The 18,322-nt window shown below is 32.7% G+C and overlaps 2 protein-coding genes and 1 long non-coding RNA gene across 11 annotated transcripts in view; 1 reads left to right on the top strand and 2 right to left on the bottom strand.

The window, feature by feature from the left end:
• LOC145944688 (glutamate receptor ionotropic, kainate 2) overlaps positions 1-5,553 on the top strand; it is a 200,961-nt gene extending 195,408 nt beyond the window's left edge. For 2 of the 8 annotated variants that reach the window (XM_083053214.1, XM_083053213.1), the window contains exons 17-19: positions 395-575; positions 4,499-4,811; positions 5,415-5,553. In XM_083053214.1, the coding sequence (XP_082909340.1) occupies positions 395-575; positions 4,499-4,811; positions 5,415-5,421 (501 nt within the window). In that variant the 3' untranslated portion in view covers positions 5,422-5,553. Of the gene's footprint in view, positions 1-394; positions 578-4,470; positions 4,812-5,414 lie in introns of those variants that run through there. The other 6 variants (XM_083053215.1, XM_083053216.1, XM_083053218.1 and 3 more) reach the window with 6 other exon arrangements.
• Positions 1-18,322, bottom strand: part of LOC145944699 (uncharacterized) — a 261,286-nt gene that overhangs the window by 223,655 nt on the left and 19,309 nt on the right. The window lies entirely within an intron of this gene.
• On the bottom strand, positions 14,275-18,092 carry LOC145944263 (uncharacterized). The gene is made up of 14 exons (XM_083052495.1): positions 17,971-18,092; positions 17,722-17,857; positions 17,538-17,631; positions 17,203-17,339; positions 16,743-16,874; positions 16,605-16,681; positions 16,415-16,532; positions 16,036-16,203; positions 15,691-15,902; positions 15,409-15,562; positions 15,187-15,320; positions 14,858-15,089; positions 14,474-14,667; positions 14,275-14,365 (listed from the first exon to the last, which is right to left on the bottom strand). Exons 1-14 carry the CDS (start codon positions 18,090-18,092, stop codon positions 14,275-14,277), a joined length of 2,001 nt encoding a protein of 666 aa, XP_082908621.1.

Raw genomic sequence — 18,322 nt, 5'->3', positions numbered from 1 at the left:
TTATATATATTCACGTGTGTATATCAGAGCCCTTTCATTTTATTACAAATATCTCGAATTTACGTGTATACACGGGTCAAATGCGACTGGATGTTGATGCGATAAGTCGTACTCGCGCGATCAAAGGAAACATCCTGAGCAACGAGCCTGATGAACGGCCTCGCTCGACGGAGAGAGAAATCAGTCTCTTGCATGCGTTCGGTCTCTCGTACGATCGTCTCGTGTGTATTGTGTATGTCTCTTGGTGTATGTTGTATCTGTCGTATATCGGCGCCTGTGTCTGCCTGCCATCGTCGGCGATCGCATCCTTGGACCTTGGTAAACACGCACGTGCATCTCCCGACTCGTCTCTCTCTCTCTCTCGGCCATCGTTTAACCGATCCACGACACACAGTCCCTCTGCGCCGAAATGGCCTCGGAATTGCGATTCGCCGTCCGCTGCGGTTCCCGGCAGAGGCCCGCCGCGAAATCGCGCAATTCCGAGCTGTCCTACAGAAGGAGAACGCGGCTCTGCTCCGCCGCGGAACACGAGGAGACCACCTACATACCGAGCATCGAGTTCCCGCGATTAAATGGTGTAAGTCTTGTCCCGCATGACGGGGGCCCCCGCGATTCAATCGGCGTCTCCGAGGATAAATTTCAATTTTCGAAAGGAGGATCGATAAAGAATGTTTTTTGCTCCTCCACAAGATTTAAAATAAATTTTTTTTATTGTATGATTTTTAGGAATGGCAAAAATAGCCATTAAGTGAGAAGAAAAATGTGATCTATAAAGCCAAAATTAATTATTAGTCTAGGTACCTAAAGGACCTGAGATATCTATTATTTCTTATTTTTCTTGGACATATTAAACCTCTTGGAGACGATACATGTTACATAATGAGCGAAAAGATTTTATTAGTTCACTTATTAATCATGAAAGAGTTTAGTTACCTAGACTAATAATTAATTTTGCCTTTACAGATTGAGTTTTTTTTTCACCTAGTTATTTTTGATATTTCTATGATCATACAATATAAAAAAATATTTTTTGATAATTCTGTGGAGAAGCTAGAAAACATCTTTATTGATTCTCCTTCCTTATACATTAATCAATTATCTCTCACCATTCTTATTGTAAATTGCACATATTCTGCTTCTGTTTATTTTTTATTTAATTGAAAAAAATAATAACGCTCCAACTTGCGGATTCTATTCAGCAACTCGTAAGAAATTGAATAAAAAAATTATCATTGACGTCCGTATTCGCGAAGAAAAGTGGCGTAACAATTAAGGAAAGATACAAACGCGACGGTGGATTATAGGAGCTTTCCGAGGAGAGCCGATTGCTGGTCGCAGAGAGAGCGATACTCATTCCACGGTAATTCAATTTCACCGAGCAAAGCTAATTCCGGATCTTCGGATTTCTCTCGTCCTTTGTATTAGCGAGAAAATAAGAACCTAAAAACTGCACGCATGCATAGTCAAATGATTGAAAATTCAGATTCGCGCGATGGTTTGCGTTACCGTGCTGAGAGTACAGCTTCCAAGGAGCCCAAATATTTCTCCATATTTTTATAGAGATCTCTCGAAATCAGAAAAATTACGAATAATCGAGGAATATTGTGCACACACACATCTCGACAAGGGAGTACAATTACAAACAATTAATTTTCAATTAATTGTCAATTAATTTTTTTCTCCTGAGAATTTCTCGCATTGTTCATTTTTCTGTAAAATGTTATGACGATTACGATTTTTGAATAGCTGTGTTGAGTTGATTTTTGATTTTCGAGATTCCTTTAAGTCCGCATTGCAAAAAATATATATTATATATATTTTTATTTTATATAATATACTATAAATATACATATATATATATATATATATATATTTTAATATAATATATATATTATATTATTCAATTATTATTAGTCAATATATATTATATTATTATAATATGTTTTTTTTATTATCGCACGTTTGTATATCCTCTCGCAGTTTTGAGTGAATTGCCTGCGGTGTCTCGTCGCAAGGATTGTACATATATCATCACACACGCTTACAATTGCAGTATATATACACTTAATTGCATGCGTAAACTTCTAACAATAATAACGTTCGTTCTATCTTCGAGCGTAATTTAATGGAATTTCTGTCGGGAATGATTTAGCTTGATGATATCACGCAATATATGTGACACGTGAGATTGATGTCTGACGTATCTTTTACGTTTATTTCCTTTCGCTTTTTTTGAATGATGTAAGTCGGTGTTGCTCGTCTTGAAAACTTTGTGAGGAATATATTACGTTCTGATAGAAAGTTGCATCCGTTCGATGCAATCTTATCATCCCATACGAAAACTTGCAAGAGTACACTTTCGCAAGAATTATAGCCTCGAAAATGGAATAATTTCTTAAAAGATCTCGAGATACAATTTTTTTCGAATTGCGTTCCTTCGAACTCATAGATGTCATCCTTTTTTCCTCCATATTCAAAGTATGAAATCAACAAAACTGAAGAGAGAAAAAACTTATCATAATTTCGCTTTGCAATAATGTATTATTTATTTTATATAGAACTCTCTCTCTATTATTAAGAGAAATTTCATAATTTTGTGTCATTTTAAAATTAATAAAAAATATTTTTTCTCCTCCTCTTTATTTTTTTTATATTGATTTACTTTTATTAATAATGCTTTGTTTTAGCCAAAAAGAGTTATAAGCAATGATCAGAAAAATTCTAAAACAATTCGCGTATTTTTCCTGCGATGAAGTATTTAATTTTTCCGTGCATGACAGCATTTAAGTGACAAAGATTAAGATGGGCGATATCTTTTATTAGCAGCGGAAATTTTGTAAAATATCAACACACTTTGAAGCAAATTTCCGCGCGGCAAGTGCGCTAATGTATCGTTCTCTCTCTATCTCTCTCTTCGTCTCTTTCCACTTTGACATCTTGTCTCTTCCTCTCGTCACGCGGACTTTTCCACTTTAAAGTTTAATTACAATCATGCCAAAGTAAGATTAGCGACTCAATCGACCGATCCGTCTAAAACTGTTACTTCTGATTCTAACGACGTTTCTCTACGTAGATATGTGATGTATCTTTTAGGACGTTATTTGCCACAATGACGTAGATTGATCAATTACAAATGTCGATTCCATAGATCATTCGAAATCACTCTTCAATCATTCACTCATTCTATTCCCGAAACATAAATAGAAAAAAAAATAATAATTTCTTTTCTCTTTTGACAAATCTGTCATTTGACGCGCGGTGCAAATTTTCGCGTGTACAATCGAAAAATTGCGAAGCGTTCGCGAAATCGAATGTACATATTGTGTCGTGATACATACGTGGCTCAACTATATCTGACAGTAATTAACTCATACTTGCGCGCGCCGTTTGTCGCTTACATATACATAGCGAATAATGACATCCGCATTGTCGAGAAAATGCAATTGTATTCAAGCGAAGATTGCGCATTCTGAATTCCAATAAACCACATCGACTGCATTATTCTGTCTCCGTTAGTTTTGCATATTCCCTCTCTCTGCTCATTATCTGTCACGTTATCCCAGTTGTGTGTTTTTGGTCCACAACTTTCATGTTTATTCGTACATAAGTTTAAAAATAAAAGAATTTGAGAATTTATTTAGACATGAAAAATAATAAAAATTGTATAAGTATATCTATATTAATCTGCAAATGTAATATATATTGATATTATAATAATTTTTATTCGTACAAATTTTAAATTTATACTCTAAGTATTTCAACTAAACTATGTAAGGAAATAAGCACAATTATATTAATGATTTTGTTTTGATTTTTTAAAATGTGATTATTCACGTTTTTTAACATCTGTTAATTAGATTTATTTCTCAATTTCTCTCTCGCAAATTGCGTATAAAGAGTTATAGCATAGTTCTTAAATTAAAATTAATTAAAATACTCTTCAAAGTTGTAATATAGCTCTTAAGCTTTTCGTATTTAATGATCTTGTTGTCATTAGAAATTATTGAGTGGTTAGTCATGTCAGCACGTATTAATCTGCAATTATCTTTTATTTTGCAATTCCCAACATAAGATGACTAGATTATATCGCAGGATGACTATTCGCTTTTATGAACCGCTCTATCTTCATATAAAAAGCTGTCTCTTAACGGGCAATATATCTGCGTGTATATCGCAGCCGCTTCGTTCCATTCTAAAAACGTGATCTGAAAGCTATATGTCCGGAATTCCTGGGGAAAAAAAATTGTCACTAAGCTCGTGCTGCTCGTTTCAAATAGACAACTCCAAAGACATAGTTATCAACGCTATTGCGCGCGACCTAATGATAACCTTCTCCCCCCCCCTCTCTCTCTCATTCCCTTTTGCCACCTTATCTTTTTTAATAACTTTTAACAACTTCCCGTAACTTTTAATAACTTGTCTGTGACTACTTGCGAACGTCGATTCTTTGCCGATCGGTCCGCGATACAGCTAACACTTGCCCCTACTTGTTCCTCAGCAGGAGGGTGGTGCGTTGTCGATGACGGAGATGAAGAAATCATTGAGCTTCGATCAGATGTCCCATGGCGGAAACACCTAGCACAGGCCTCACCCTCATCTTCGTCGTCAGCAACAGCAGCAGCAGCAACAGCAGCAGCAACTTCAACAGCAATCGCAACAACAGCAACCGCCACCGTGCAAAGCCACTCCCACGCACACGCGTCACACACACTGCCACTCACATTCACACCTACACAGCCACCATGCGCACAAACACCAAGCACCTCCGCCGAGGCAGAGACGGGGGTCTTCGGGCATCATCTTGGGTCAAGGTACGATTGTGTCTATCGCCCACGAAATACCGATTATCATCCTATTACGTTCGCTAAGTCAATCGTTATGGTTAAATTTACATGGATTAATTTCGAACATCGTGGATAGTTGTAATAAGTTGAGTAAAAAATAAAAAATAATTTAGTAAAAAAAAAATCGTAAATTTAATTTTAGCAGAAACAACATTTCTCTTTCTCTCTCTCTATTTTGAAATGTCAAAGAATTATTTTTTTTATCTAATTTTTATTAATATCTCTACTCTTTTTCTATTTTATTACAATTTTCCTATATAACTCCTAATTCAATTATATTCTTTTATTTTGTAAATTTTATTGCATTTATTGGCAGCGTTAATTAATTTTTTTTCATGATTTCATGGTCGCCTATTATCCATATATTAGTTATTTATATAATAATTGCTCATGTTTAAACCCACGATGTATTTATTTAAAAATATTTCGCGCCACAGTATATTCAATTAAATTTTAATTAGAAAATACTTAACGCCAAGCTTAAATAATCGATTGGACAAAGGGCGAAAGATATATATACTCAATGACAACTTGAATGAAAATGAATTATTAACCACTGTGCTACATTAGGAGGTGACCATCCTGAGAATATTCTCTGGAGATTCGACTGCGACCTAGCGGGTGAACCGGACGTAGTAATTTCCCCGCCGCCTCCGCCGCCGCCGCCGCCCTCGGCAACGGTCTCGAGGACCACGACCCTTTGACCAATACTCGAAGAGGTGCCGACAGGTGTGCCCGCTCAAAAGGAGCTGTCCACGCAGGCCTCGGTGGTCATCAACGTAATCGATCAGAAGGAGACGTGCTTATAGCACATATAGTCGCCGGGGCGAGTTGGTAGACCGCAACGAGGGCCATCCCGCGCCGACGACGATGATCGGATCATCAACGATTGAAAGTGTGCTGACGAGAAACCGAAGGCTGAGAACGATCGATCAATCGGGCGAGAAAACTGCAATGGTTCTTTTCTTTTTTTTTTCTTTTTAATTTCCTTTTATATAAAATACGTTCTCCCGTGTACTCGCTATTGTTCCGACAGTAAACAAATGTGTATATGATATGACTATCTCGATACTCAAGAAGACTCAACGAAATCACCATCGGCATCCGCGGAAGTATCGATCGAACCGGCGTTGATGCCAAAAACGTATGCTCTAATCAGGAAAATGAGAGCTATCCTACGTCTGTATAGACTGAGCGAACGAATGATTCCCGGAAACTATCCGGATCAAAACGGAGTTATGAAAACAACAGAATGCTCTGTTCCAGCGAGAGGGATCACCTTTCGGTATCATATAGCTGATGGAAACATACGTCCGACCAACAAATCGAGCCGGGATCAAATCGAAAAGTGCCAGTGTCATAGATGAGTGTCACAAATCAATATCGCGATAATATAGGAATAATAGGGAAAATGCATGGAAAATGAAATGCCGCGCAATGCCAGTTGACCAGGAATTGCTCGTGTTTCGAAATTTCCCGGAGAGCAACGATGGGGGATATCGAGTGTGAAAAGAGCCGAATTTCGAGTTTGTCCGAAGTGTGTCCAACCAGAGACTGGTCCGGAAACCGACCGCGATGTCGGTGGAACGCGAGCAGAGGTTACAAGAGCCGAATTTCAAATTACACATATCGAAACGTATTTAGAAGGTCGATCAAGTCCGTCAAAGGCTGGTTTTCGCGTGCAGAATTGTACTTCAAAATTACATCGCGACTCGTAGACTAGAAAATTTCTCGCGGAAACCGCCGAAGAGATCATCCACAAAATACATAGCTAAGAAAATATCTGCGATTAGGATTGTGAGTGATATGCGATCATCATGTCGGATTTTGCGGTTTCTGCGAAGTCGATCGCGAGATCAGCTGATCGCACACTAACTAGCGATTGCCAACGTCCATTGGAATGCAACTTCCAATGACAATAATTTCGGACTATAATTTTGCAACCCACAATACTTTTTCTTTCACGAGTCCTCGATCTCAATCGAAAATGCGAAGCGAAAGGAACCACTAGAATGAATAAAATAATTGATTATTAACAGCTGACTTTCACGCGCGATGACAAATATAGTGCAAGAAAACATCGACAGCTGTATCATATATGACTCGGACCAAATTCAAATTAGTGACCACTGCCAAAACAAGTGTCAAAGCAAAAACAAATATCGAATATAAAAATTAAATTATGACACAAGTTGATACAAATGATGCTTCTTATTATGAAGAATTCATATTATTTCTAAATTTTTCTAAATTCTAAATTATTTCGTAAAATATTAGTGTGAAAATTTAAATTTAAATTTAAATAAAAAATACAATTTATTACATTTTTAACAAATCTCTTATCAGAAATCCCTTTGAATCATTTAATTAGAGGCACAAACAACTCAAAGTTCGAGTCGCAAAAAATTAAAAAACAAATATAATATATATCCTCTCTATAAATCTTCATTAAAATTCTATAATAATGATATGCGTTTTGTATATAGGTATTATAAGAAATATTTTGCCATGTTAATACTATACTACGTCTGCGCGAATAATGTTTGTATAAATAAACGATTTAGCAAAAAAATTAGTTATTTCTAAAAAAAACACACATTAGCAATTATATAATTTACATTTAAAAAATCAATTGGAAATTGAGTCGTAAAAATGATGAAGGAAAAGAAACGACGATGAGGGAAAAGAATACGATTACTCGATGGCATCTAAACGTTGTATTATAAGCAAGATGGTATAATATACTAATTGTTGAAAAGTGATTTATAAATCTTTTGTATAAATATATATATGTATGGATGTGTGTAAATGTGTGTGATTTATAAATGCACTTATAACGTAATGTATATGTATAAATATGTATATGTATTGTATACGTCGACGTGTGTCTCTGTACATAAATACGAACATATTATTACGCGCGCTTGTGGTAGATAGACGATAAGATCCGCGAAACGCGCGAAAGACCTAGTCATATTTTGACACAATCGAAATAGTTTATTATCACTGATGTATGTACAGCGAGCATTTTTCACGAGAAGATAGAAAAAAAGTAGGTAAGCCGATTAACTGTTTTTAGCTATATACGGCGGCGTTTCATATATTGTGAATATATTATTATATCGCTGTTTGTTGAGAGAAGATTACGTCGTGTGCGGCAAATTTATTAATACGTTACAGCCGTGTTGGGGTGTGTGAATATGTAAGTGTATGCATGCGAGCACTTAACAGAAGATGAGTAAAAATTTCGTTACGAGAAAATAAAAGAGAGACGAAAAGAAAAAACATAGTACGTGCGTTAAAGAACGAGCAATCCATACTGCCAAACAATCCGTTTAACAAGCAATTCGCAATGCATTTTCAACACATTTATATGGCTAAATATAAAGCAGCGCGTTGTGCGAAACACGTACATTCATAAAGCGGAAATTAATTTATTAGCGGACGCGAGACGATTCCATGTGTAAAAGTCTGCGCAAACGAAATAAATTTTCAATTGAAAATCCGATATCGATGAATGTGTAACGTAGCGATGCATTATTTCCATTTGCGTGAAATTTCTGTACTGCACTTTTTTGCGAGAGAGTTTCTTTCGGCACTTTTAAAGTGAATATATTGATTGAATATTATTACAATGTTTTGCGACGAAATAAAGCTTTGTATTTCTCCTTTGTTGAATAAGACGAATGTTTTATCGCTTTTCGGCGAATTCATTGTCGCATTAATAATGTAAAAAGGAAAAGAAGAATGTCTATTAGCAACAAGAGCAGCAGATGTCTGGATACTTTCTCTACATCGAAATAAAAGATTTAAACATCGGTTGTATAATATTGAATAATGCAAAGAATAAACATTTTCGACGCTCGTAAAAATTTTATAATCTGTGTACATAAACTTAACATACTTTTCATAATGGTATTACTACACAATAATAGAACACTTATGATTTACATGTGAAAAAAAATTTTTCTTTAAACTTACAGTTAAGAATTAATTATAAAAAAGACGTAAAAGTAAAGCGATATTTAAAAAAAAAATGTATAAGTATTTAAATACTTTTATAAGAAAACTTTACAATTTTAAGTATTTTATGAAAACATAATTTGTACGAAACAGAAGCAAACTATTTCAGAATAGGACTGAAAATTAGAAAATGAAAAAGAGGATTACGCTGTACATTTTATCTTCTTTATGCACTTTTTTCGATATAAGTATATTTAATTATTTTATTTTTCTCATCTTTTTCAAGCGTCTTTATCTACGCAATTCAATCTATTGGACAGACTATCGGGCACCATTACTGCCTATCTGACTTCTTTTATAACCACGAGGTGAACCAATCAATCAATTTCTCGTCTCATGGAAAAATATTCAATGAACGCTTTTGGCGAGCTCATACATAACTCTGCAATTACATTTTTCCATCGCAAGTAATTCTATCAGCGCGGCATTTTTTTTTTCGTGGACGACATGACAAGTCAATACGATATTCCATGAATCACAACTCTTCGATAAAATATTCGAATATCCCTATCCCTACCTTCGACCACGGTATTTACGCCAATCTCATTGTACATATTCGTATTCCCGACAAATCTGCCGGGAAGATATCTCGATGCCGTGTACAATCGATTTCAACAATCCGCTGCATATAGAGTAACTATGTTCGACGGATTTCGAGGAAATTGTTTCATCGCGAATCTACATTCGTGTATAATCCGATAGAACAAAGCAGATAAAGCAGTCGGCGAAATATGCATGATTGGACGATTGCGCAGTTCTCAGATTCACTAATCGGGTCGAAAAGATAATCTATATTTAACAAAGAAAAACAGATCGAGCAGAAACAACGAGCTAAATAAGCGCCAATATTTACCTCGATAAATGGTAACACGTTAACAGTTATACAAATATATATATATATATATATATATATATATATATATAAAATAGAAACATTTTATTTCTGTTTTCAATTTTAACTGTTTAATTTCAATTTTTTATTTTAATGTAAACATTACATTCTTAACATATCATTATGTAATTAATCAAGTAAAAGAAATTATCATCAATATTTACTGTTTATTATCCATCTATTAATGACAATTACTGATATTTTAATCTTTTTATCTTTTAATAATATTGTTTATATATGATAATAGTTGATCAATTTTTTTATCTCTCAGTTATTTAGAATTCCTAAAATTTTACGTCAACTTGTGGTTTTTATCGTTATTGCAAAGGACATTTTCCGTAATTATAGATAGCAGCTGGGATAGCAATAACCGTTAATGTAACACAAAATATAATTACAAATATTAAATACTGTTTCGCGATACGGTGCCATATCGTTGATTGCACTCCTTTCGCGTGCATTTCGTATTATCGAAACGGAAAACGTTCAAACTATTGAAAAAAGATTAAATCGTTGACGAAATGAGCACAGTCACGCCATATTAAAAATTGAATTCATCATGTTGCTTCAAAGAAAATACATTAAAATCCAGGCCATTCTCCGATATTTGAGACCAGAAAAAAAATGAGAGGAAAGTACATTAAATGCAATCATCTCTCGAACAATAAAGCTTTCTTTTCAGAAGTAGCTCTCTAACCATTAACACATACATACATACATGATTTTATAGTCTATCTTTTGAAACATTTCTCATATATTTCTAGAAGAGAAAGAAAAAGAAAGAGAGAGATAAACATGAAATCAAATTTAAAATATAAACGTAATAGATATTTTCGGTAAATTAACAAATATTTACTCTTTTTCTGATTTTTTTAAATAAATAAATTTCTTTTAATTTTTATTTCTATTTATAACACTAATAATTATTACAATAGTGTTGTAATTGCATTCTCAAATTTTTGATGTGCTCCGAAAAGACACGCGAAGTACCAAATAAATACATTGAACGATGCAAAGGATTCGTAAACGACGAAAAAATTTTGAATACTGTTTAATGAGATCTTGAAACAAACGACCTTCTTGTCTCATCGTCCTTTTCTCTCTCTGTCTTTTTCTATTTTTTATCTTTCAAGATCAATGGAGAGAATTCAATGCTTTAAAGCAGATATTGCTAACAGAGGTAAGGTAGAGTAAAAGAGAAAGAGAGAGCCCTTGCTTTCCTTTACCTCACGACACAATTACGCCCCTTGTCGCAGTTTAAACGATTAACAAATTGCACGTTGCAAATGCAAGGTACAAACAGAATTTATCGCAGCCGATTCATTGGTAACAATAGTAATCGAGGTAAAGTGTGAATTATTGACAAAGTTAGAAACGTGAAAATACGCGATAATTGTTGTTTAGCAGAATATCAAGAAGTGCCAACAACAATTATTTATCTAACAATTGCTCGTTCTTTGTGTTTCTATTATTAAGCGTATAATCAATGGTCGCGTATAATATAATTTCATTTTCCTGGGAACAGAAAATATTAAAATAAAAAAAATGTATTCTATCTATTATATAATTCACGAGGCCTAAATAAAATTATTGATTGGAATTTTCTTAAAGATAATTTCTCCATTTTACAGAGAATTATTTCTAATATCCCGGATTAGTTTCTCGCAACTCTTAGTTAATTATAAAAATAACGACACATATTGTAATAAAATTAAAAAATAATGAACAGAAGACAAATCAAGAGTAAATTTAATCTTCCATATTTTAATGTTTCTAGAAAAATTATATTTGTCATTTTTTAAAATTAGATCTGATTATTTATCGCTACCTGTCTCTGTGAATGCGGATATTCATATAGATTCTCTATTTCACATATAATATTCATGATATCAATTGATGATCATATTATTGAACAAGGTTATATATATCAAAAGACCTTCGTTTCATCGATTTTGAAACAATTTAAAAATTAGAAACCTGATCATTGAGTTTATTCAATGATGTTCTACCAAGTAATCAATGATACAATATACCAAAATATCTCAATATAACGTACGTAGTTCATGTGTTCTTTCTTTAGATTATTTTAATTTAAATATTTAAATATTTATAAGAATATATTATATATACTTATTTAAAAAAAATAATTTCACAGATAAACTTAACAATAGTCTATCAATTGATAGACTAGACATTGATATAAACATGAAAATGTTAAATAATTTTGTTATGTAAATTTTTATTAAATATTGTTACATAAAATCCCCCACTTGTTTCGATTTGCCAAGATAATTGTACAATTTGAAATAATTGTACAGGTAGACTTAATAATAGTTTATCAACTGTTAACATATAGATATAAAAATGTAAAGTGATCCGTTACGTAAATTCCTTACGTTAAACATTATTGCATAAAGTATTACTCGTTTCATCGATTTGCCAAGATAATTACTATTTATAACATTATATAATTTTGCTATATAATTTCATCAAGCGCACTAAAATGCACGTGCTGCATATTTATTCGTTAATATTGCACAATCTAGAAAACTTTACTCAATTTTTCATCGACAAAAAAAATAACGCGAATCTTAATAAGCGGTTCTTCGGTTCTTATTTTACGACGATACGGGCGTCTGATCAAATTGATTGCATTCCTTTATTTTCAATAATCGTGCCGTTAAGCGAAGTCTGGCTCGCTCGGTACTCGCAAAATTTACGAGCCACCAACGCCAGGAATTCTCCCGAGAGAGTGTCGACTAGTTTGGATATCGATTGACAAATAGGACTCTCTTATTAAGCGTTCCGCCCTGATATCTGATCGAAAAGCTTTCGTTGACAGATCTGTCGGTAGGGGCCTATAGATAAATCTGTACGAGTCCTATCCCGTTGATTGATAAAGCTCCAAGCCATCGTGACGTAGTCCGTGTCACGATGATGATTATAGGAAATTCCGTAAATTTTCTAATACCAGCATTCACGCAAATGTTATCGTATTTAATCCACCGGATTATTTAATGCATATTTCATGCATGTATAAATACGTATAGATTTAGATAGTACTTTGATAAATCTGATAGTAATTTGAAATTATGTTTGACATAGCGTGTATTCACTAATGATAGAAATTATTACAGCTAAATGTAACATATTTTCATAGATTATCTTGATTAAATTTCTATTTTTTACCAATACAATAAAAAAATAAAATGCGAAATCTCTTTTGCATATAAAATATTATTTCTTAAAATATTTATATAATCCAATTCTCTCAATTGGAAAATTATGTAATTATATATCATTGTTGTATTATATAATTATATATAATTAATTTCTCACTAGGTTAACAGTATTATAATATTAATAAAATGTAATAACAGAAAATGTAATGTACCTAATAACAGAAAAAAATTAATTTTGCAAAAAGAGGGAGCAAAAGATATACAATATAAATTTAAATATGTGAATAAATTACTAAGTCTTTCAATAATTAAAAAAAAATTTGCATTACATCACAATAATATTTGCAGCATATTTTTTTATCTACAACTGTTGCCTGTAATCTCGAGAGCATCAGTTTTAAAATCACGATTGTCATTCTATTTTCTTGTTAACAAATTAAAAATTGATTTAATTTATAAAATAAAAAAGATATTTGTCAATATTTTATATAAAATAATACAATAAAAAAATTTTAAATAACATTACAGATTTTCTTCAAAGAAAGGTACTATACTAATAATTAATAGATAACAATTATAATGTTATCTTCAAATATTTACGTGTCAGTATATAATTAACTAAACCAATTCATTCTCTAATTAGAAGCCTAAATCATAGAGCAATGACCTCTGGGGTTAATTACAATTGAGATATTGTTCTGTCCATTGTATATGTATATATTAATTATGAGAAATATATATATATATATATATATATATATATATATATATATATGTGTATAATCAAGTAGGCAGAGAGAGAGAGAGAGAAAGAGAAAGTGTCAGATATATCAAAATGTATCATGCCAACGTAAAAATCTATTTCTTTGAGAACAACATGTTTTTATCACCTATATCATTGAAATAGCTACACCAATTATTATCAGTAAATTAGAAATCTAAAGATTATTTTTTTTTGTATTTATCGCATGCGCACGCGTTGCCTTGATGAATCATTAATAATAATTAAAAGTTTGCGCTTATCGATCGTTATCTCATTATCAAATATTTCTGATTCAAATTATTCTGATTAAATATTAATTTTGTTTCTATATTATTTGCATACATGTATTATTGCGTTTATGTATATATTGTGTATTAATTTTCTACAAAGTATATATACATTAACGAGAAGTTTTTCAGTAATCAATTCAATAAATCTCAAAAATATTTTAAAATATATATTTGTATATAAATTTATATATTAAAGACTTTAAATTTACAACGTTTGCTTATACAGTTACTTTAACAAACATGACATATGGACATTTTATTTTCACGAATTAATAAACATTCAATCATTCACAAGATGAAGGACGCAATCTCTGCTGATCCCGCTTTCTTTTAAGCATGCATTTGTACGTTCCAACCTCTTTGGCGAATATCTTTAAATAGTTATATTAATTAAAAAATCAAATAGATCGAATGCACTTCATAAATTAACAATGAATTGGTGATATCTTGAATCGATAAAGAAATAGATATCTTCTTACCCGCTCAACACTACTTTATATCCTCTATGTCCGGATGTTTGCATAGCTTTATCAAGTAATTCGTATAATTTCGCCACCGATTCGTCGGCAAACATATGCACCAAATATACAGTACTACCGGTTAATGATCTAACTTTTAGTCGCAACTCGCCAGATTTTCCAGTCGCCTCGTTGATCTGATGCAATAACGGAGGCTAAAACAATGATACTCGACTCTTATTAGCCCTTTCATACCTGAGTTTGTATATTTGTGTATCAGGGCCTTTCCAATTTATTATTTTAATAATACTTGAATTTTTAATCATATTCGAATGCATTTCACTTTTGGCAAAACATGATTTTGCTCTCATATTTTGCTGTTGGCATTTCAGATGCATTTCTCACCGATGCATTATTACTCTTCCTTGTATAAGTAGCCGATTTTGAAACACGGGGATGTTTCGTCGTGGAACATCCAGAAGCGTGATTGGCGATCTTGAGTTCGCCGATATCATTTATTTCCGCTGTGCTCGACGCTTTTGATCGTAATATGGATTGCATACCGACATTCAATCGTCCTCCAGATAAACTAGCGGATTTCGAACGCGGCCGAAGGCGACTTCCGGCAGTTCCCGGCCTAACAAAGTTTAATTCGAAAATAAATAAGACTATGGTTTATGTCAAATTTGACGGAAATAGATGCCGATTTTATTTTTTTATTTATTTGAGCGAACCTGGATGACGATCTGTCGGAAGAACTGTGATATCTCGTTCTGTTACCACTTTGAGTTCTCGAAACATCCCTCGACAAGAACGATTGTTCATTCGTCGACATATCGAATTCCATATTTTTTGTAGCCAATTCTCTCTTTTTTCGGAATAATAATATTTCGTAATATTTTTCGGGATTTGAAAGATTTTAACGAATATAAAGAGTTGCTTATCGATAACTGTACTTTTTCTCGCCGACTGGTTCGTGCTAATTCAGCGTTAATATGAGACTGAATATGAGAACTCGAGCAAACATTATTATGCGAAGCCAAAATCTGCGATCTCAGAGAGAATAGATTGGCAGAAGGTGTTTCCAAAGAAATTCTGGACTTCAATGAACTAATAAAAAGTATAAGAAGGAATTAAAGCTTGATTAACGATTTAGAAAATGCTTTACATACATATAAGATTATATATGTCAAATTTTTTAATAATTTATCTATTCTCTGGATAAGCAGTGATAATACCGGCTTGTTGGAAACGATAAAAGCGGAATATTCTCGGAAACATTATCTTTCGATAAAGGACTGATACGACCAGATCTTTGGAGAGCATTATTTGACCTGCGCGAGTCAGTTGATAACAAACTATCTACTGCAGATTGCTTTCCCAAACGATATCCATGACCAGGAAAGCTAGCAGTATCACCTGCATATAATTCCGTTCTATGATCTTCTATCTACAAGACAAAATAAAACCGATGACAATCAAATTTTCATTAGCTAATAATCGGTTTCGCATTGATCAAAGAATTTGTAGCAGAAAAAAAAAATGTATATATATCCTACAATCTTATTTAATTAATAATTTACTATGAAGGGTACTCCATCAGGATATGCTTGTTGCAATTCAGACGGAAAATATCCATCCAGAATATCGCGAATAAATGAGCTCGCAGTTGGATCATCGTAAGATCGCAGTGGTCCTCCTTTGACGGTCATACCGTTTTTGTAAAATTTCAACGTCACGCAGGAAGGAGTCTTCAATTACAAAATACATAAGGAAAATGTTGATGGGCAATTACCAAAATATGAGTAATTACTATGTTAATTCCAATAACTGATCGACAATTGATAAATTAATTTATATTTGACATTTAAAGTTATATCTTGCGTTGAAAATGTTAATTAAGCGTGTAATTAAACGCGTGATACAACGCGTTATTTCTATATAACAGAACTAGAGCAATACTTTAAAACTCGCTCCTCCTCCTTTCTCATTATGGTAAACGTGAACTTCGCCCTTTCCCGCGGCTAGATTTAACTGATCGATATTCGCAATCAGCTGATCATAACAGGCGTCGAGGTAACTATAACGGAATTACTAATTATTAAATCAGTTTCTCCTCCCTCTTCAAATTAATAATGTTTAATCTAATTACTTGCTACCGCTATCTGTATTCGTTGCGTTTTTCGTATTTTCACCCACCCATATCAACCCATAATCAGCCAAGAACTTCTGTAAAATTTGCTAGTTACTGCTACGAAATACGAATGTATCTAAAAACGTAAATTCAAACCTCCATTTCGACAATCTTATTTTCTAATGTCAGACATCGTTGATAGAAATATTCGGAATTGTTAGCCTGAGTTCGATGCTCTTTCTTCCGCAAAAGCTCCTGATTTCTGTACTTAACTTCCCATTCTTTGATCTATGCCAAAATATTATCATATAATATATCATCCAAAAAAGCGAAGAGAGATTAAATTAAAAAACATCACTAAATTAAAGAATATCTTTTCTAAAATAAAAAAAGTATAGAATAATTATATAATTAGAAAATAATTAGAAAAAGAGAAAAAAAGAATACATGAACGAAAGAAATATATATTCAATATTATTTTTAATAAATTTAACAGATATAAAAAATACAAATAAAATAAAAACTAATAATGATATATAATAGATTTTTGTTAAGAGTTTGCTATGAATTTATGGATGATATTACATTCCTAGATTAAGAAAAGCGTACAGAGAACCTTCCGCTTTAAGCGACCGATTTCTTGATCTTTGGTTCGCAATCCCTCCTCTGCTTTCGTCAAAACGTTTTGCATCTTTCGCATCTGCGATTCAGCCATATGTAATTCTTGCGTTAACATACTAATGAGCTCACTTTCTAAAATCAATGCGATAACAGTGGTCTAATTCTAAATAAAACATAAAAATTGCGAGCATTCTCTCTAATTTCACGCATAACACAAAACTTTGTGTAAACAAATTGTTAACAAATTTTCGTTATATATTCGTTATTAAACATTAACTCTTCTCGATGTATGCTGCATATATTAAAATTTTAGTATAAAATTTTTTAAACCTTCTTCGATTACGCTATTTACAGGAATGGAGTTCCTAGTCATTTTGGAAGCATTATTCCACAATTTTCTCGCGGAGAAATTCGCATTGGAAACCTGGCAGCGAATATGTAAGTAAAATTTGGCATATTCCTTAGCATTCTAAATGCATAAAAAAAAAATATATATATATATATGCACAATTACCGTTCTATTTATTCGATTCGAAGATTTGCTATAATCGAGAATGATTTGGTTGTCTTCCGATGGATCTATTTTCTGAGTTTGAGAATCTCCTGTTATAGGATTTGATATGCATGATGACGAAGGCAATATCTTTAATCTGGTAAAATGTTACGTATTATTTTACCTTAATTGATATGTTGGTGATTGCCAAAGCATTGCACATTTTTCATTGTTGTATAAATACATGTGACATATCCTAATATAACCTACTTGCAATTGTTGTCGTGTGACAAGAATAAGGAATTCTTGGGAAATCTCTTTCTCGCCTGAATCGAGGAATTTCCCTGGCTCATGTTTTGGATGATAGAGTTAATTAACGAATTCGACAACATTTACATGAATTTTCTTACGTCGCCAAAAATTAGGTATTCGTCCGAAGTTGTATTTACAATATGCGACGTAAGAAAGATCGATTTAAATAGATTCAACATAAAGGAGGTAAAATGATAATTTATAGTGTGTGAGAGCAGAAAAAGTTTTCATTTATAACTTTTTTTTAGTAATACGTTTAAGTACCAGTTCTTATTTTAAAAAGTACAAATTAGAGACGATAAGCTTATAT

Source organism: Prenolepis imparis, unplaced genomic scaffold (genome assembly GCF_030444845.1).
Source record: "Prenolepis imparis isolate NDT839.2.m4 unplaced genomic scaffold, iyPreImpa1.0 SCAF_13, whole genome shotgun sequence".
Taxonomy (NCBI): domain Eukaryota; kingdom Metazoa; phylum Arthropoda; class Insecta; order Hymenoptera; family Formicidae; genus Prenolepis; species Prenolepis imparis.
Note: the sequence above shows the minus strand (reverse complement) of the source record. Positions and strands in the feature narration are given on the sequence as shown.

What these genes read in the sequence shown, in the direction of transcription:
- LOC145944263 (XM_083052495.1), bottom strand. Translation starts at nt 18,092, where the DNA reads ATGTTGTCGAATTCGTTAATTAACTCTATCATCCAAAACATGAGCCAG. An exon ending in GAGGAGGAGCGAGTTTTAAA is followed by an intron (nt 16,204 to 16,414) that starts GTATTGCTCTAG and finishes TTGTAATTGAAG; the next exon opens with ACTCCTTCCTGCGTGACGTT. An exon ending in TTATCGTTTCCAACAAGCCG is followed by an intron (nt 15,563 to 15,690) that starts GTATTATCACTG and finishes ACTTTTTATTAG; the next exon opens with TTCATTGAAGTCCAGAATTT.